This window comes from Agelaius phoeniceus, chromosome 13 (genome assembly GCF_051311805.1).
Source record: "Agelaius phoeniceus isolate bAgePho1 chromosome 13, bAgePho1.hap1, whole genome shotgun sequence".
Taxonomy (NCBI): Eukaryota; Metazoa; Chordata; class Aves; order Passeriformes; family Icteridae; genus Agelaius; species Agelaius phoeniceus.
This window is the reverse complement of record NC_135277.1, coordinates 18,521,121-18,541,676: the sequence shown is the minus strand read 5'-3', so window position 1 is coordinate 18,541,676 and position 20,556 is coordinate 18,521,121. Positions and strand designations below refer to the sequence as shown.

At 46.2% G+C, this 20,556-nt stretch overlaps 1 protein-coding gene across 2 annotated transcripts in view; it reads left to right on the top strand.

The window, feature by feature from the left end:
• The window catches only part of CSNK1G1 (casein kinase 1 gamma 1), a 101,403-nt gene that overhangs the window by 40,097 nt on the left and 40,750 nt on the right, over positions 1-20,556 (top strand). For both annotated transcript variants that reach the window (XM_077185354.1, XM_054642290.2), the window contains exons 3-5: positions 1,984-2,400; positions 8,923-8,963; positions 13,130-13,199. In XM_077185354.1, coding sequence (XP_077041469.1) covers positions 2,223-2,400; positions 8,923-8,963; positions 13,130-13,199 — 289 coding nt within the window. In that variant the 5' untranslated portion in view covers positions 1,984-2,222. The remainder of the gene's footprint in view (positions 1-1,983; positions 2,401-8,922; positions 8,964-13,129; positions 13,200-20,556) is intronic.

The window sequence follows — 20,556 nt, the reverse complement described above, 5'->3', positions numbered from 1 at the left end:
AAGAGCAAGAAGTGACAGGACAAGGGGACTTGAAGCTGAAAGGATGTGTTTAGATTGGATATTAGGGAGAAATTCTTCCCTGTGAGGATGGGGAAGCCCTGGCACAGGGTGCCCAGAGCAGCTGTGACTGCCCCATCAAGAGTCCAAAGCCAGGCTGGACGGGACTTGGAGCACCCTGGGCTAGTGGAAGGTGTCCCTGCCCATGGCAGAGGATGGAATTAAATGAGATGGGCTTTAAAGTCTCTTCAACCAAACCATTCTGTGATTGTGTGATTCTATAAGTACTCAAGAACTGGAATTTCCAGCTGGTAGTCCCCTGCATTTTGTGGATCCAGCATGAGTGACCCCCACCTTCTATCCAGGTGCCTTAGGTCAAACAAAAAGTCTCCAGAAACAGAAGTGTTCCTCAGGTGGAGGCTAGGGAAAGCATAGTCAGATTTCAGAAGGGCTTCTGCTTCTGTTCTGTGTGGATAGGTAACAATCCTTGTCTTTTATTTTTGGATAACTGGAAGTAAGTAGCTTAGCTTCATCCTGTGGTGGACCAGAGGATCATCATTGAATGAGTTAATGGTTGGACTCAATCATCTTGGAGGTCTTTTCCAACCTTAATGATTTCATGGCAAAATGAACAGAAGGAACTCTTGCTAAGCCCTCTACAGAGGTATTGTTGCAGGAGAACTGAGCCAGCTGCCTGAGTAGAGTAACTTCTGAGCCCTTGTTTAGGTGTTTGTGTCCTTCCATGGGACTCTTGGTTGGGTGGTGTCATTGAGCACTTGTGTGATTGCTTTGGAGGCATTGGAAGTAGGACACAAACCTTGTTGGTAAAATTATACAGGAACATCTGGAAAATCTGAATGCAGCAGTGTTCCTGTTCCTTTATATCCTGGGATATGGGGTAGTTCCAGGTGTGTTTATTCTAATCCTTGCTTGAGAACTGCACCCCAAGAGTGCCCAATACCATCTCCTGATGCAGCACCTGTGCAGACAAGATATCCTGCAACCTTTCCCTTTATTGTGCTGATTTCTTGGGAAGTGAGGGGAAGCTCAAACCACCAGGCTGGTACCTCTGGACTGTCCTTGTGGGGCAGGACCTCCTGGGTCCTTGCAGCTCCTGCCAGTCTCCTCTGGTCTTGTTCCTGAGCACAGAAGAATCATTTGGCCTGCAAGGGTTGAGAAGCATCTATGTTTTGTCCCCTTTAGACTGAATTATCAGCTTTTAAAAAATAATTAATCATGCTTTGGCTCTTCATTTTGGTCATCTCTGTAGGTCAGCAGTTTGAATTAGCAAATATATCTGAGGTCAGTTTGGACTTCAGTGATTCTCATGGGTCCCTTCCAACTTAGGTTATTCAAGATAATCTAGATCAATTTGAAGAGAGGTAAAAGGAAGGAGAATTTTATTTAAATGCTACAAAATTTTCTTCTTCTCCTGGCACCTTTCATTGGCCCCTTTGTATTTTTTGTCTGGCTTTTCTGTAGTACTTGATAAATGTATGAAGTGAGGAAAAACCAAACCTACACTTCACAGGGGCTTTAAAGGCAGGATGTGTTTTCCTCACAGTGTCCACCTGACATGCTGGTGTAGTTGGAATGGCTCTGGTTACTGCATGTGGTGTCAGTCCTGATAACTCCAGTGGAATCATGGAATTACAGACTGGTTTGGGTTGGAAGGGACCTTAATGCTCAGCTGGATCCACCCACAGCCATGGGCAGGGACACTTTCCACTAGACAGGTTGCTCCAAACCCCATCCAGCCTGGCCTGAGACACTTCCAAGAATGGGACAAGCAGCAACAGTGGATGGACAGCACTTACATTTCTTCATGACATCAGGGCTTTTTATCAGAAACTTGTTAAGAAAATGATAAAGTTTCCATATAGCTGTTAAATTCCTCAAGGCCAGGAAAGTTCTGAACATTGTTCCTTTCTCACCTGGTATTTTAAAATAATGATTTTTATTTCATGCATTTCTTCTTTTCCCCAGGTAAGAAACCAAAAGCAACCTGCCTTTATTGAATTCTCAAGAACACAGCCGACCCTTTGGTACATTATCAAGATGCATTAGGAAACTGGATCTGGTGCCAAAAGAACTTCCATGAGTTTCCATGACTCTCTTGAACTCCAACGCGGATACTTTTGGATATAAATTTCTGTTCTAAGGAGGAGAGTGTGTACTCCAACTCCTTTCTGCCAGCTTGCTGGCAGAGGTATTTCACTAAGATCATGGACCATCCTAGTAGGGATAAGGATGAAAGGCAGCGGACGACGAAAGGAATGCCGGGGAGGAGCGGGCACGGATCGCGGCCGAGCTCGTCGGCGTCCTCCGGCGTCCTCATGGTGGGACCCAACTTCAGAGTGGGCAAGAAGATTGGGTGTGGGAACTTTGGAGAACTCAGACTAGGTAAGAAGCAAGCATTTTAGTGGCCTGCATTGTGCAAATTAGCATTTCACCACTGGAATATGAATGCATAGAAACTTTCCCTGGCTCGAGAAATGCGTGCGCTGTCTTGTTTCCCAAGTGTTGAGCTGTCTTATCCGAAGCTTCTGACTCAGAAGATGTAACTCTTAGAATGATTTTGATTTGCATAAAGTCAAAGGGAATACACTGGAGAGGCCAAAGATGCAAATTTTGAACAATCCCAACAAATGACGACTGTTCACAGCGCTAAATGTCTTGCCTAAGGTGAAAAAAAAATATCAACTGTGAATTGCTGATTCTTGCTCTCAATTTTTTGTTTGTAAGCTAGAACACCCATTTAAAGGGATGTTCCCAGCACTCAGACTCAATTCCATGTCCTTCTCTAACCTCACTGCCCTAATTTCAGCCCCATCACTCTGTGCCTGCTCTGTCTGTGTGTTGGGCTTGCTGGCGAGGAGCAGGATGTGCCGAGTGGCCATCTGGCTCCCTCAGCCAGCCCCACATTTGTTCATGGTCTGTTGGTTTCCTGACCACGTCTTGCAGCTGGTTGCCCAAAACAGATGGTTCCACTGATGCATTGTTTGTTTAGGACTACTTAAGAGACCAATACAGAGCAGTGCACTGGGCTCTTAAGTCATCCTAAAAAAACAATGGTTGTGTTTTAAATGAGATGGGGGAAGCAGCTGGTGTTGCTTCACATAACTCAAGGGTCGTAACACTACTGATAGTGTCTTTGTAGATTCCTGCTCAGAATCTGTCATCCTAAATGAATCTGTGTGATTTCCCTCTTTGAGGTTGGGTTATTGCATCAATACATGTGCTGCTGTTCCATGGTGTGAAGATCAACCAGCTCACTTCTGGTGTGTCTCAGTAAATGGGTATTTTGGTTTCAGCATTGCATCAGAGAAGTTTTATTGATTCATCTGAGCAGAGATAACACTCCTAAGGTGGAGAGAAACCAAGGGCAAGGGTGGAAACTCCCACCTTCCTGCACATGAGTATAATTGGCAGCTAAGATAAATTTGGATCCTTACAGTGACATAACTTGAATTGCTCCGTTGGATTCTCAAAGCCCCCCCCAGCAAACGTCACGATATCAGGATCCCCAGGGAGATGTTGAACTGCTTTGTAATCCAAGCTCTGCTCTGAGGTTTAGCACCTGCAGTGGATCCCTCTGGCTCTTGAGTTTATTCAGCTGGTGCCCAAATCACAGAATCACAGCCTGGTTTGGGTTGACAGGCACCTTAAAACCCATCCCATTCCACCTCTGCCATGGGCAGAGACACCTCCCACTATCCCAGGGTGCTCCAAGCCCTGTCCAACCTGGCCTTGGACTCTTCCAGGGATGGGGCAGCCACAGCTGCTCTGGGCACTCTGTGCCAGGGCTTGCCCACCCTCACAGGGAACAATTCCTTCCCAATATCCCATCTAACCCTGCCCTCTGGCAGTGGGAAGCCATTGCCCCTGCCTGTCCTGTCCCTCCAGGTCCTTGTCCCAGGTCCCTCTCCAGCTCTCCTGGAGCCCCTTTAAACACTGAAGGGGACCCCAAAATCTCCCTGGAGCTTCTCTTGTCCGGGTGAGCGCCCCCAGCTCTCCCAGCCTGGCTCCAGAGCATCTCCATGGCCTCTTCTGGACTTGTTCCAGCAGCTCCCTGTCCTGCTGCTGTTGGACCCTGGGCTGGAGGCAGCTCTGCAGGTGGGGTCTCACCTGAGTGGGGCAGAATCCCCCCTCCTCTGCTGCCCACACTGCAGGGAGGCAGCTCCTGTTTCCAGGATTCTTTTTCACATTTCTCAAAATTTTAGTGATATTGGGTTTATGACTTATGTAAAGTTTCATGGCATGGGCTTTACAGAAGAGATTTCACTTCTGAAAAAGTGAGTTTACAGAGAAATTCAGTTTTAAATTGCAACACCTGTTAATTGAGTGTTTCTTTTTTTTTAATGATACGTGTGTTGTTAATTCTAGTTTACTAAAAATTTAGGCAATGAGCCACACATACAGATAACAACAATTTGTGTAAGGCTCTTACAGAAGCTGTATTACTCTCTTTTTTTCCATTTCTCTTGCTTTTTGCCAGTCACTATCACTTTAAGAGTTCCTGTTTGCTCAAATAGCAGCTATTTCTCTTGCACAGCCCATGGTAATTATCGCTGGGGGGAAGGAGAAGCAGCAGCTGAAATCCGAGCACACAAGTCTCTGATAACAGTTTTGTCCTGTGAAGATGAATGATGTGCCCTCTGCTTTTTGCCTATTTTTTACATGGTTTCAGAGCAGTTTAGCACCAATATCACAGGCAGAACAAAGTCATGCACTGAGAAGCAAAGGGAAAATAGGCTTTTCCAATTCCCTGAAGAATTTCTCTTTTTTAAGGTGTTGTGTTTCAGTTTAAGCTGCTCTTGTTTGATTCTTCAGGGAGGAGATGGCACTTACCTAATGAAGCTGTTTGCTGTATATACCCAGCTCACTGCTCAGGGTTGATCTTTCTTCCTGAAAATACAGATCACCCAAGGACATGACTTTTTTGGAGCATGTGGGAGCAGCACAGTTGGATTCCAGCCCTCAAAGAGCTGAGATGGGGAGCTGAACATGAAACTGAGCATTTGATAGGACAGGGGAAATGGCCACAGGTTGTACCAGGGGAGGGTAAGGCTGGATATTAGGAAAAAAATTCCTCACTGAAAGGGTGGATGAGCATTGGAGCAGGCTCCTCAGGGAAGAGTTGAAGTCACCATCCCTGGAAGTGTTCAGAAAAGGAGGAGATGTGGTTTAGTGGGAATGGTGGGACTTGTTCGAATGTTGGCCTAGATGATCTTGGACGTCTTTTACAAAATTAATGATTGTGTGATCTGGCCCAGAGTAATACACTGAAATGGGGTAAAGCAGTGGCTGTTTCTTCAGACAGCTGCAGAGCAGAGTGTCTTCAAGAGCTTTGGTTTCCAAAATGGCTCAGTGTACTAGCAGGAATATTGTGCCAGCCCCACATCAGACCCTGCATGGATTTCGGGGTTCACGGGGATTTGACCCATTTGTATGGAGTGCTGTGATCAGCCACAACATCCAAGATTTGGGTAAATCCCCAAAATCTCTCTGCTGGCTTGCTCCAGACAGATCTCCCCGTTGGTTTTGCTGTCCCTGTGTCCAAGCTGCAGGGTTTACTCTCCCTGCTCCTCACAGGCAGGACAGGTTGCCCAGAGAGCAAAGGCTCACAGGAGACAGTGCCCTCTGCACTGAAACAAACCCTGAGAGGGGCTGCAACTTCACTCAGCTCAACCACAGATCTGTAGCACAGGGAGGGGATGTCACTGTGCTGGCAAAACCCTGTCAGGATGAGGCAGTGCTTTTGATGGAGCAGTAAGTCCATGGCTCAGTTCTGGGTAGTTCCACTGACAATTCTGTCATATTCCAAAGGAGAAGGGATGCATAATAGCACCAGCATTCATGTGGGAAACTTCCCCAGGAGGATTTCTCAAGGCCTTGGCAGTGAGATGTGGTGAATGTACAGATGGATTGGGGGCAGCAGAGAAGCCCAAGAACATCCATCTCCAAAATGATGCATCTGCACAGGGACAGACCCTTGGACACTTGGGACATGCCTGATTTGCTGTTCCTTCTACAGCAGGTCTGAAACTATCAGCTCCTGGTGTAGGAGCTTCCCAGGACCTGCTCCTGCCCTGCCCTCCACATCTAACATTATTCCACTCAAATCATGACTTTGGAAATATTGGTTATTTCAAAAATTTGGTTATTTTGGAACTACAGCCCCAGTATCAAATGCTATTACCATGTTTAAGTATTTATTTTACTAGTTTGCTTGTTTTGAAGCAGAGTTCCTGGCTTCACACTGCAGCCTGGGAGACAGCACATGGGTGATTCTCACTTTTGGGAGCACCTTCCCAGTTCCAATGGAACTGCTCTAACCTGGCAACCTACAAAGATGCAGCTTTTCTGCTGGTTTGGGGCCTGCTGCTCTTGTAACAATTTTTCCAGTTTCAAGCAGGGTGAAAAACTGTTAACTGCCATTTTAAAATAGTACCTGAAATAATTTTTAAATTATACACTGTTTTAAAAATGCCAGATAATGTTTCAGTTAGATCAAAAAGATCTAGGCTCCAGTCTACAGCTCTGGGGCCCCCAGCATCAGCAGGACATGGAGCTGCTGGAGCAAGTGCAGAGGAGGCCATGGAGATGCTCTGAGGGCTGGAGCCAGGCTGGGGGAGCTGGGGGTGCTCACCTGACAAGAGAAGGATCCAGGGAGATTTTGGGGCCCCTTCCAGTGCCTGAAGGGGCTCCAGGAGAGCTGGAGAGGGACCTGGGACAAGGGCCTGGTGTGCCACAACAAGGGGAAATGGTTTCCCACTGCCAGAATGGAATACTGGGAAGAAATCCTTTCCTGTGAGGGTGGTGTGCCCCTGGCACAGATTGCTGCAGAATGTCTGTCCCTGGATCCCTGGCAGTGCCCAAGGCCAGGCTGGACAGGGCTTGGAGCAGCCTGGGACAGTGGGAGGTGTCCCTGCCCATGGCAGGGGATGGAATGAGATGGACTTTAGGGTCCCTCCAACCCAAACCATTCTGGGATTTCCATCCAAGGAGGGGAAGAGGCACTTTCAGGGAGCAAAATAAAGCTGGGGCTGCTACTGGGGTTTATTTGCTGGTAGCTAATGCAGAGCAGATAATCCAAGTGTATTTAGATTTCCTTCCCTTAATGTCCTCACATCTTCTCGCCCCAGCTGCTGGCTGGAGCCCTGGTCTGTCTCAGGAGGTGGAGGGGTTTATCTGCCACCTGCTTTTCCATGGATTTGGCCTGTGAGCTCTTTCAATGCTTCCTGGTGTCAGTGGTTCCTGATGAAACTGCAAAATCTCCTTTCTACACTTAGTTCCAGTCTGGGCATTTTATTATGTTTTTTCCTAAAACATGGAAAGAAATTAATGGAAACCCCCCCAGGTGTGTCAGGGGTTAGTGCTGGGGCTCAGCTTTCAGCTCTGCTGGCAGAAAACACCCTCTGAAGGTATCAAACTTCACCTTTAAATCCCTGTCCTGTGCATCACCAGGTACCTAAACAGGTTGGAGCTATGATGTCTTCTATTACTGAGGGAATGTTAGAAAAATCTGCTTGGTGCAGACTGGGCCTGGGAACACCCAGTCACAGATTTAGAGGCCAGAAGTGCCCTGAGTGATACAGCAGGGAAAGCACCAAAGGAAGTTAAATGCAGAAAACGTGAAGATGTTATAATGTAAACTGAATTTCCTCTGATATTTCAGGATTTAAAGATGACTGTATGTCTTTTCCCATGTCCATAATGTCTTTAATTGTATTGAGTCTCCCTGTGCTGTTGTATCCTGTGCTGAGGAGGACATGGAAGGTTTTTTAATGCTGCCATGTGGGTATGGAAGAGCTGCTCCAGCTCCTGCCTGCTCTCAATGATGTCACTCCATGTCCTGGGCTTTCTCAAGAGCTGGGCTGTCCTAGCATCAATATCCATTACAGGAATTAGAAAATAAATGAGTAAGAGAGCTGAGCAAAGCTGATGCTAGAAATAAGCCCTGATAACTTCCCTCCTGGATTGCTCCTGAATTTTGGAGTTGCTCAGTAAAAGCATGACTTGTGCTGTGACACTGATGGCAGAGGTCAACATTTCCCTAAATAAATCCACAGGGAGCTTTTGTGGTGGGGCTTCCTTCCTCCAAGGGGACAGTGGGACTGGGACAGAGGGGGTCCAGGGACTGCCCAGGCATTTTTCCCTGTGGTATCTCCTCCAGGAGAGTCTGCTGTGAGGCATGAGCCAGGTGGAGGTGGAGGGGAGTGACTGCTCCAGTTCCCTGGCAGGGGAAGCAGAGGACATTGAGTGATAGGATAAGTGGCAGTGTCAGAGCACAGGGAGAGATGCTCTGTGACACAGAGCTGTGCATCACTGCCTCAGATCACTGAGGAGGCCCAGGGCTGCCTTCAGACACCAGACAGGCTCCTGGAGGAAAATTCCCCTCCAGCTGTAGCACACATGGGTGCCAGCTCTGGTTCAGTGCACCTGGATTTGAGCTCAGCTGGTTGTGCTCATCTCACGCTCCTGCCCTTCCTGCTTCCAGAGCATGATCAACCCAGTGAAACTCCCTGCACATCCCAGGATGGAATTGTTCAGTGTCCAGCAGATCCAAGGCATTTCCAAAAGCAATGACACTCTGACTCTTCATTTTTTGTTCCCCAGACTTTTTTGGCATCGGGGATAATGAAGCCTAGCGTGTCTGGGATACCTCATGGAGCAAAAGTGCTGCCACAAAATACAATTGCCTTGTGCTGAGTGGAAGGTGTTATTTACCTGCCCTGCTAAACTGCTGCAAACTGTTCATTATTTTGATTATTTTCAGGCAAATGCTTTGTTAAAGGCAGGAACTTCAGGGCAAATTAGGAAAAGAGCCCTTTGGCATCAGTGTCATTATTTCTCATTGTGCCTCGAGCTGCAAGTGTTGAATGTGGAACTAAAAGATGTTTTTTTCTTCTTCCTTTGCAGGTAAAAATCTCTACACCAATGAATATGTAGCGATCAAACTGGTAAGTAGTAGCTTCAGGTGTCTTTAAATGACTTATACTTCATCTTAAAAATTCAGACCAAAAGCAAGTTTTTCAGTTTGGGCTCAGTGCTGCTCCCACCCTCAGCTGGGACTGATTTGTTAAAACTAAAATAAGTTCTTAAAAGCAGGGAAAAAAACCCATCCTTCCACCTTTGGAAGGTTTTTGGTACCTAAAGGATCTGTAGCTGTCTTGGAGCAGTGAGAGCCTTGTTCCTCTGCCCAGGTCCCAGTGAAGGGCACTGGTGATGGGTTTGCACCTCCTGCTGCTCCATGGCTTAGACCTTTCCATTCAGGATTTCAGAATGTTTGGCTAGGAGCATGTCACTGTGCAGCCTGGTGGTCCATGATTTTGGAGTCAAGAGGCAGGAAAGAGGGTGTTCTTTGGTTAAAATTCCCTGGGGGAGCAGAGTACAGTTTGGTCTGGTGTGGTACTGAGAGCCTGCAGATGCAACAGGCAAAACAAGATCCAGTTTGGTGAAGGTCAGTCTTCCTTGGGTTGCAGAGATACAGTCTCATTATCTGTGGAATCTGGGGGATGGGGAACTCCCTAACTTGTAGCTCTTCAGCATTTATAAACTCACAGCCCAGTAGTTTGTGTTTAGGCATTAACTTTTCCTATCTGTAAACTCAGACTTTCATTAGTCCCTTGGGGTTTCAGATTCTGTGTCTTCACCTGATGGGCTGAGTTCTCATGTGAACACTCTGTAAACATAACCCAAGCCCTAAAATCTGAAGTTGAAGTTGTGGTGCTGTATTGACACTGCAGCAAAGCCCCCAGTTTGCCCAGTTGATGCTGTCTGGCAAAATGAAAGGAACCACTCTGGTGACAGAAAATGAGGATGGATTTGGTGTATTAATTGTGATCTCATTTGAGTGCCTCAGATTCCATACCTCTGGCATTCCCCTTAAGATGTCTAGTAGATGAAATATAATTACAGGAGGGACTTGTTTTCATTCCTGTTGGCAGAGGAATTCAGGAACACAGTATCCCACACAGCTTTGGGTATCCTGGAAGGGACATTAAAGTTCTTCTCATTCCACCCCCTGCCATGGTGGAACACCAAGGACACCTCCCACTATCCCAGGGTGCTCCAAGCCCTGCCCAACCTGGCTTTGGACTCTTCCAGGGATGGGGCAGCCACAGCTGCTCTGGGCACCCTGTGCCAGGGCCTCAACACCCTCACAGAGAAGAATTTCTTCCCAATATCCCATCTAACCCTGCCCTCTGGCAGTGGAAGCCATTCCCTGTGTCCTGTCCCTCCATCCCTTATCCCCAGTCCTTCTTCAGCTCTCCTGGAGCCCCTTCAGGGGCTCTGAGGTCTCCTTGGATCCTTCTCTGATCCAGGTGAGCACCCCCAGCTCTCCCAGCCTGGCTCCATAGGAGATGCCCTTGATATGGATGCACATCAGAAAGGAGAATTGTTGCTTTTAGGCCATTAAAAATGTGCTGTGTACACAGACAAGGTGTTTTATTGAGGCAGTAATGCTTCTGGTTTGCTTCCACAGATAATCCCACAAAGTTGTTGCATTGGAAACCCTAAGTTAAAACACAGCTGTACTAGTCCAAAGGGTGTTTTTTTTCTCTCAGAAAAGTGGCTGCAGTGACACCTCCCAGTAACCTGAAGCTTTTCCATATGGCAGGACTCAATTGCCTAATGGCTGCCTCAATCTGACCTGTTTTTCTGGTCACATTCTTTCTTCACTTTTCTCACTATGTTTTTTCCCCCCAAATAACTGAGTGTTAAAGCAGTTACACTGCACCACTCTCCAGTTTCATTTGCCCTGTTGTGATGCAGGCTTAAAAATCTCAGGTCCTTCTTGTGTGAGGGGCTGGAATTGCTATCTGATGGCCATCCAGGTGTCCATATCCATGCTCTGTTTTGGAGAAGTTTAAGGAGGGAGCAGTAGGAGAAATGGGGGTTTCTTGATCTCCTAATCTTAGACAAAATTCCACAGGAATAAGAATGACTCAGCCTCCTCAACAGCAAATACATTTTTCTTACATGTGGACTTAACTGCTATTTTCTTTATCCTTCAAATAATTTGTGGATTAGTGGTGGAGTAGCTGTAAGATGTACTTATAGGCAACATTTTCTTTTATCTTCATTGTTGGACCGAGTCAAAGCACTGCTCCAAGTCCTTCAAGCTGTGAGATCCTCTCCCAGCAATGCAGCCCTGCTGTCTCAGCTATTCCTGCCTCCTGTTAGAGCTGGGAAATGAGGGAATTGTGTGATAGATACCAAGAGCCCATCAAAAAGTCCTGTGAATTTCCATGCTAATGCCTCGTAGTTTCTTTTTGGGACTGAGGCTACACTTTGGAGAACTCCTGGCAGTGGAGGTTGGTCCTTGTGTTGATTGCTGTGGTGTCACCATGGAGCTTCTGGTCCTGCTCTTCAGCTGACTTACTTGGTCAGGGGCATCTGGTTTATTCTCCTGAGGGTTTTCAAAGCTGCTCTGCCCACATGAGGAATTTCTTCCCTGGGAGCAGCCAGCCTGGTGCCCTCCAGCTGCAGTCAGAGCACAAGCACCAGGCCATCCCCTCGCAGCAATGATGATGCTGTTGGTTCCAGCTTGGATTTTCTCTCTTAGGCAGCAGCAATTCAGTTATTTTTACTACAAACACAAAATCTGCCATCATCCCTAAGCCCTTGGCCTACAGGACAACCATCTGTGCTGGTATGATCTTCTCAGAAGCTGCCATGACTCTGGCAAGTGTCCAGAGCTCTGGCTCCAGCAGCCCCTGATGCAGGGCTGCTTCCCCTGATTTTGTCATGAGCAGCATCACATCCTGCTGCATCAATCCTTCCCCTTTGCATGTTTGGATAAATAAACTACTCCCTGAACATGCTGAGCTCCTGTTGCTCTGAATCCCAGTGCTCTGCAGGTGTCTGTAGACCCTCCCTCAAGGCACTAACAATTATCTTAATTTTTATATAACAAACTTGTTTGTGTGTTGCTTTGTATTTGCCTTTGGTACAGGTTCAGTTTTTCCTCCAGAATATTTTTTTCACATGGTTTGCTGAGTATTTGGTCATATTTATCTTCTGGAGCTTTAAAACATCAGGAATTTGGTGACTTTGGAAGCCTTTTCCTACCTCAATGATTCTATGATTACGCTGGGAAGTTACCCAGGAGTGTTCCTTGCCCTTGCTGGGAAATGGATGGGATGACTTGAGCTGATGAGGAACAGCTTGGCTACAAGTCAAATTGCCTGAATTCCTGTACAGAATTCCTTCTCCACACTTAGAAAGAAGCCTTGACTGTGGAGTTCACAGCCAGTGTGGACATCAGTCTTACAGTGCAGACTAGAGGTCAGCAAAAATTGAGGCCAGTATGAACTCCTATCTCCAGGCTGCCTGGGCTGTTGGTAAACCTCATCCATGCCTATCCCAAGTGCACAGTTTTATTGCAAATGTAATTACTCCACTCTCTTAATCCTCTCCATATTAACTTTATATTTTTAGAACCTCTGTAATCTTGCACGTTAATGCCTTGATGGATTGTAGGCATTAAGTCTTGTATGTAAAACGCAGATGAGTAACAGTTAATGAATGGGATGGTTTGGGTGCATTGCAGACTTACCCTTTTATTTTTTTGTATTTTGTGGATAAAAATAGAATATTATTGAGTGTTTCAAGATGTTTGAGTGACAGCTGCCACAAGGAGAGGGAGTCTTCTTCCTTTTTCCCAACTGGCTGCACTGTGGTGCTTGCTGTGAGTGACTGTGGTCTGATCTAAAACACACTGGTGTGACTCAACATTTTTCAGGAACACAGGCTGGAGACCAGCAAAGGCACTGTGGGCAGTCACAGAGCCCACAGAGTGAACTGGGGCCTGAGCTTCTGCAACCTTGACTTCCCTCTGCCAATGTCCAGGGTTGTTCTTCAAGCATCAGGAGCTCTGTGGAATGATCCTTGAATTTCACTGCAATGAATGAGCTTTATATTTAAATGAGGATGTTATTTCTCCTCCAGAGAGCAAATCTTACTGCTTTTTGTTCTTTTCTTATTTAAATGACATTTAATGGTGAAGTCTGTTGTTAGAATTTCAATTTGGGGTGTTTAAATTATGCACAAATCTTCAAGTATAGGACAGAACTTCTTTTAGTCAAACTGATTTTAACCAATTTATTTATTTTTGTCCTAGGAACCAATTAAATCCCGGGCACCACAGCTTCATTTAGAATACAGATTTTATAAACAACTTGGAAGTGCAGGTGAGTAAACCTACCTTAAGCTTATCAAAAGTTTTATTAAATTTCTTTAATAAATGGATTTCTTTATTAAATCAAATACCACCATAGTATTTGTTGTGTAACTCTGACTTGAACTTAGGGATCTGGGCCAATTCCTTTTAGGCTCACACAAGTTTTGGAAGCGATTTGGTGAGAATGGGATCATAATGATGATATTGGGTAATTGTGTGGACCTAAAACCTTGAGTTTGTGAGGATTTGCTGATATGGAAATACTCCTGTAAGTGTGTTTGTAAAACACAGGAATTGTCAATGGATGGAAAGTTATTTGTGTATAGAACAACACCCCTTAAGTAGGTGATCTAAAGTCTAAACCTAGGAAATTGTTTTCATTTTTACTTGTTAAATCATAAGAGTGTCCACAAGCCCCATGGCTTCTCTGTGCAATCATGGTCTACAGCAAACAGGAGAAAAATAGAGCAGGATCAGCCAAAGGTGGAATTTTTTATACATTTTTTTTTCTGGCAGTCTCTGATTTCCCTGATACAGAGCTTGAGTTGTGTCTAATAGTGTTTGGATTTTTCTTCCCTGAATTTATGGTTGTTTTTTAAGCTTGAAGAGCCTTTTGGCATGTGCTGTGCCCCATGCCAAGGATTTCCACAGCCTCGTGCAGGGTGTTCCACTGCTCAGGGAAGTCTCTGTGAAGCAACAACCTTCTCTTCTCCTTCTGTGCCTTGCACATGTATTGACTTTGGGTTTTTGACAGGTTTCTTACATTACTGTAGTGTTTTTATACTTCTGATTTTATTTTTCCTGTTTTCCTTGAATGGACCCAGCTCCCACTTGCAGAGGATGTCTGATGGACATCCAGAAATACTTTGGTAATAATACATTACCAAAATACTTAGTTGAACTTTTGCTGGAGTTCTGTTGGTGCTTGTGATTTCTGGGATACCCCAGCCCACACATCTTGTGACACATGAGTGAATCCCAGCCTGCTTTTTCTACATCACTTGGCTTCCTTCCACACTATAAAGATGTTATTACAGAATTATAAAATGATCAAAGTTGAAGGAGTGGCTTTATTTTGGTCAGATTAAGTATTTTTAGGTTTTCCTCTGTTCCTAAAGAATTTAAGCTTTCTATCCTGTAATATTTACCCACTCAGAACGTTCATGGAATAGTTTGGGTTGGAAAGGGCCTTAAAGCCCATCTCATTTCACCTCTGCCATGGGCAGGGACACATCCCACTATCCCAGGTTGCTCCAAGCCCTGTCCAGCCTGGCCTTGGACACTTCCAGGGATGGGGCAGCCACAGCTGCTCTGGGCACCCTGTGCCAGGGCCTCCCCACCCTCACAGGGAGGAATTCCCTCCTAGTCTTGGAGCATTTGTCTGTTGAGAAGCCTCCTGAACAGCCTGACTGTGTTTGTTTCTGTGGTCCCATGGGTGTCACACACCCAGCTCTGATGAGCTGCTGGATGCCTTTAGAAGCTCTTGTGCTGCAGTTTTGCTGAAACAATTGGAAATTGCCCAAGACTTGAGTGGAGGTTATGAACTTCAATTCGGGTCTCACCATGAAACCTGGAATCCCAGCAAAACAAATTTTGGTGGAGTCAAGCTGCCAGGAGCAGGGAGGCTTGACTTGGGAAGAGTTTCTGGCTGGAAAAACAGATAAATAAGTGCCACCATTGGGGTAATAGAGGGGTTTCTTCTCAGTGATGTTGCTAATAATGGTCCTTGCTCTGGAACTGCTCAAACAGCCAGGCTTGAACTTCCAGTAGGGATGTCTGCTTACTTGGAATTGTCCTACACCTGCCAAAGCAAGACTAGAAGTGTCCGAACACATGGTGTGCATGACTCAGAGAGAGCAACAGTAGCATTGCATGTGACATTCTGCTCAATAAATTAGCCAATTAATCCTGCCAAATGACGTGTCTGGCTGCAGCTCCCACTGTTAGCTGAAGGAGGGAGAGCAGAGGGAGCCTGGTTGTGTCACCACAGGAGCCACCTCGTCCCCTTGTCCCCTCGGTGGCTCAGCAGTTCAGCTGCCTGTGCAGCCAGATGGTCCCAGTGAGCTCTGAGATGTCAGAATTGTCATCACATGCAGCTTTGGGAGAAAAATGGGGGATTTTTTCCTAATAAGAAGAGTTTTAATGGTGATTTCCTTCTTGGATGTTCAGAATAAACATTTTTAAATGTGTTACTCTTGAGTAGTAGTCAGAGGAAAACTTAGGCTGGAAGGGACTGACCTACTTGGCCAGTGCCTGAAGGATGTATGTGGGTATCAATAACCTGATGCACTTGACATCATCAAAAACTAGTGAAAAGTCTTTTTTTTTTCCTTTTTCTAAGTTATTCAGTCAAGTTTTGCATTTCCCTTGGTGCAGTTGGACAGAGTAGCAAACAGCCCAGTAATTCAGAAGCTAAATCCTGAGATGAGTTTCCATGTGAGATGTTTCCACATGAACAGAGGATGTGATAACTGCCTGTTCCTTAGCAGTGGCTCTGTGGCTCCCTGTGCCACATGCTCCATCAGCTTCCATGTTCCAAGACTTTCTGACAGGGCACTGAAGTTGCATCTGTCCCCTCCCAGCAGCTCCAGTTCCTCTGCCTGCCATGTGCCTTGGATGAGGATCCCTAGTCAGCTTGGATTAGCAAAGGAGCAGACTGGATTTCATGTGTCTCAGACATCTTAAGATGCTTCACACTAGATTAAGTGATGGAGCAGGGAGAAGTTTGTCAAAGGGATCTAAACTGTAGGAATGTGGCTCTTCTTGGTGCTTTTCAGAACTGCTCAATACTGGTGGATGGATCCAGCAGATTCAGAGAAAGTCCTGAGTCAAGAGTAACCAACTCACAGATATCTCTGATGTGCTGCTTTGGATATTTGATGCTGTCTCTGATGTTTCAGGGCCTCCTTGTTTTAGGGAAACCAAGAGCTCCCCTGTAATTCCCTGCCTCTAACTGGAGGAATGTTTGCACATAGAAATGGATTTTTGTGATTCTTCCTTGAATATTTCTCCCTGCAGAAGTCGAGCAAGGCCCTGCTGCACAGTGACCATCTGCCAGCTTCTTCCTTCTCACTGTGGAATTAAATATCTAACAACCTAAAATAGTGTCTGAGCACTTTGCCTTCATGTGAGCAGCAAAACAAAACAGCAGAGCTTGGGCATGGAGTCAGAGACCTGATGGTCAATCCATAGGGTGTCTCAGGAAAGCACATCTTTCCTTTAGGAAATGTAGTTTATTTAGGTTTTGGGTAGTCTGGGATATGATCCATTTGTTCACCAAGGTAATTGAAGTAGTTTTAATCATCTCTGTGCTAACTAGTTGCATTGCTCTCATCAGTCCTCTAGTGCCAGTGTTGTACTGAACTGTTTAATGAATGGTTTTTGTCCTAAAAGTCCCATTGCTCCAGCATCCTGACTGGAGTCAGGATCATTCAAGTCTCCAACATGTTTCTGGTACTGGATAAGTCATTTGAGCATGTCATTTGGAGTTTGTGAAATAAACTGAGTTATTTGTCCATGGTCAAACAGACCAAGATCCTGGAATGGTTCAACTTCTTGGGCAGTTACCAAAGGATAAAGCTTTGGCTTTGCTTGAACTGTTCCTTGCACAGCCAGCAGCATCCCAGGACCCTCCTGCCTGGTTTGGGATGAGTAAAAGCAACTGCTTTTCCCATGGCTTGCAGGAGTCCTGCAGCAGCTCTGTCCTGCTGGTGGCACACCAGGGCCTCATTGGCTATGTCCTGTGGGCTCTATGTGCCTGTGGATAACAGAAATGGTCCTTTTGTTTTCAGGCTGATTCCAGATTAGAAGAATCTAATCTTCTTTTCAGGAGCTGCTGGAACAAGTCCAGAGAAGAGTACAGAATGTTTCAGGGGCTGGAGCCAGGCTGGGAGAGCTGGGGCTGCTCACCTGGAGGAGGAGCAGCAGCTCCAGGGAGACCTCAGGGCCCCTGCCAGTGCACCTGAAGGGGCTCCAGGAGAGCTGGAGAGGGACTGGGGACAAGGGATGGAGGGACAGGACACAGGGAATGGCTTCCCATTGCCAGAGGGCAGGCATAGATGGGATACTGGGGAAGGAATTCTTTTCTGTGAGGGTGGTGAGGCCCTGGCACAGGTTGCCCCATCCCTGGAAGTGTCCAAGGCCAGGTTGGACAGGGCTTGGAGCAACCTGGTCTAGTGGAAGGTGTTCTTACCCATGAGGGGGTAAAATGAGATGAACTTCAAGGTCCCTTCCAACCCAAACTATTCTGGGCTTTGTTACCACATTTCAAAGCACCTCTGGCATCTCTCCCTGAAGCATCACCTTTGGAAGGTAAAATGGAAGTAAAAACTTCCAGGTTTCTTCTGGCTGCATGGAGCTGATGCTCAAGCTTCCACATAGTGACAGCTTCTGCCTGTGCACATCGTGTGCAGAAGTCATGCATTTTTGATTCAGTAGTAGTTTATTTTTATATCAGCTGGCAGATGAGTCACACCTTCCCCCACCCCTCACAGTCCCACCTTGGCACATGTGATTGATTCATTCACACACGTGCATTGTGTCACAGCGCTGGAGCCAGTGGTCATTGCCAGCATGGGGAGGTGACACAGGCAAGTGGATGTGGGACGTCATGAGCCTCCAGAGTGGCGTGGTGAGGAGCAGAAGAGGAGTGTGATAGGCTGGAGAATCCCAGGAAACCGAGATCTCTGCAGTGCCCAGCCCACGCAGGGGATGAGTCACAGTGTAGGAGCAGAACGTTCTGAGTCAGGGAGGGCTATGTCAGTGCATATAGAATATTGACGGATTCTGTGGTTTTGTTTTAATTCCTGCTCTGTAAACAAGTTCACCTCTAATGAAGTATGGAGTCTGTGTGTTTACTTTGGGATCTCTCTGTGTTGCACAACTCGCCAGAGCGAAGCAGTCTGTTTACTTGTCAGGAGGTAGGACTGAGGGAAATGAAGGTGTTATAAATAACCAATCCTTTGCATAGTCTAGTCAATATTTGCATATATATTCCTCAGTGTGGCTGAGCTGTCTGCTATCCATGCTGCCTATGGAGTTCTCCTGTTGGGATTGCTCGTGTTGAGCACCTTTTCCTGTGTTGCTCTTGCTGTACCCACACACACTTTGTATGTATCGGTGTGCTTTATGAAGAAATTCTTTCCATGCCAGTTGCACAATGCTGTCATTCACGTGGCAATTATGGGTCATTTTGGTGAAGCTCGTTATAGGATGGATGTAAACAAGTCTCCGTGGTGGAGCTGCCAACACCACAATTGTATGAGGAGGTCGTTGAGCACAACTCTCTTCCCCAAGGGAGCAGGAGTAACTCCAGGCCATGTGAGGGAGGGTTAGTGCAAGTGGTCCCCACCCTTGTTAATTAAGAAGTGTGACCACACCCATTAACAGTGGCTACAGTCTCTGTAATCTCCAGAATTCCCACCGATATTTGCCACCTGGATGGAAACATTGCTGTGGCCAGGAGCTGAGCCAGGTCACCCCTCAGCAGGGGCTGGTTTGGGGAAGATGATCATAAAATCATGGAGTGGTTTGGATTGGAAGGGACCTTAAAGCTCATCTCGTGGCCATTTATTGGCACACCTTCCACTAGACCAGCTTGCTCAGAGCTCTGTCCAACTTGGCCTTGAACATTTCCAAGGGTTCCCCTTTGCACCCCAAAGTGAGTTTGGACTTGTGTGGAGCAACACGTGGCTGTCACCTGAGGTAGTTTATGTCTTACTTATTGTATGGGTTTGTTCATATCTGTCACACTACAACACTCTGGATGAGCACTGCAGCCTCCTCCTTTGAAATACTGGAAATATTTTATATTGCCAGTGTTCAGTGACTGTAAGTATTTAATAAGTGACTCATCTGTGCAAGGTGATACAAAACTGACATCTCTTTACAAGGAAACAGCTTTGGGACACATCTCATGTCACTCATTCCCTACCTCAGATGCCTGCAGTAGACCTGAAGGTTTTAAAATGTTGGGTTAATTTTCTACCAGTGAGGAAAAATGTCTCCATTCTCAAATCCTGCACAGAAGTGTGCCCTTAGCCAGAGGTGGGAGATATCAGCAATGGAGATACAGTTTCATTCTACTGAAGGTGTTGTTTTTAGGCAAAAATTGGAGACCCTAATGCTGACCTGTATATTAAGGAATGGTGATAGCAGCTTCATTGTAAACTCAGAGTAGTCCAAGGAGCTTGAACCTGAGGGATGCTGGACTTCCAAGCTTTTGAATTGCAGAATGAAATGTAGTGGATTACTGTAAAGTGCTCAGTTAGACCCTGCTGCTTTCAGGGCTGGCTTGCTGTTGATCTCCAGAGAATTATGTTTCACTATTTAAAAATACATGGCTTTTCTTTCATGTGGCCATTCCCTTGTTAGGAAGGGCTTCCTGAATGTGCACATTTCAGCATCTCAGCATCAGAAGTTTTGACTTCCTTGGGCTAAATTTAGATTTTGTCAATTGGAAGTTATCAGATGCTTTTAAAGCAAGGCCATTAATATTTGAATATGAGATTAGGGCAGTTTCCTTTTCATGTTCCGAAAAGTCCTCATGCATCTCCTGCTCTTCTGGTATTTGTGGCAGTAATCACAAATCAAACACCAGCAACTCCAGGCAGCAACTCCAAATCCAACACCAGCAACTGAAGGGGAGCAGCAGCAGGATGCTGGGAAGCTGGAAAATGCCTTTCCTGGAGACACTTTTCCCTGAAGCCTAACATGGCTGTAAACCTGGAGCAGCTGCACTCATCCAGGTCATCCCAGATGCCCCACTGGGTTCTCCTCATGGTCAGCAATGCCCACTGAGAGCAGGCTGTGGGTTGTGGGATGTGCTGCTGCCCTGAGGATCCAGCAGGACTCAAGGAGAGGGACAGATATTTCATCATTAAGATCCCTGTGCTGTTTCTGGTACTTTCCAGGAGACCCTGAGCTGAAATACGCCTTGCTGGCTGTGCTTGGGAACTGGAATTCCTCAGCCATTGGAGTGGGGAGGTGAAGACCACAGAACCACAGACTGGTTTGGGTTGGGAGGGACCTTAATGCTCATCTCATTCCATTCCCTGCCACGTGCAGGGACACCTTCCACTATCCCAGGCTGCTCCAAGCCCTGTCCAGCCTGGACTTGAAAACTTCCAGGGATGGGGAGTCCACATGACACGTGATGTTTGAAGATAAACTTTGGAATTTATATTTACATTGAATGAAAACCCCAGTTTGGCAATGAGAGCCAGGATAATTAATAAGGATTAGGAGCTGGTTTGCTATTCTGCTAGTTCCCCTTTCCTATCCCTTCTTTGAACATTCTTCAAGCCATAGGGATGCTGCACTTAGGAACTAATTGAGGTCTAAAGCTATAAAATCAGTTTTGAGGGGGG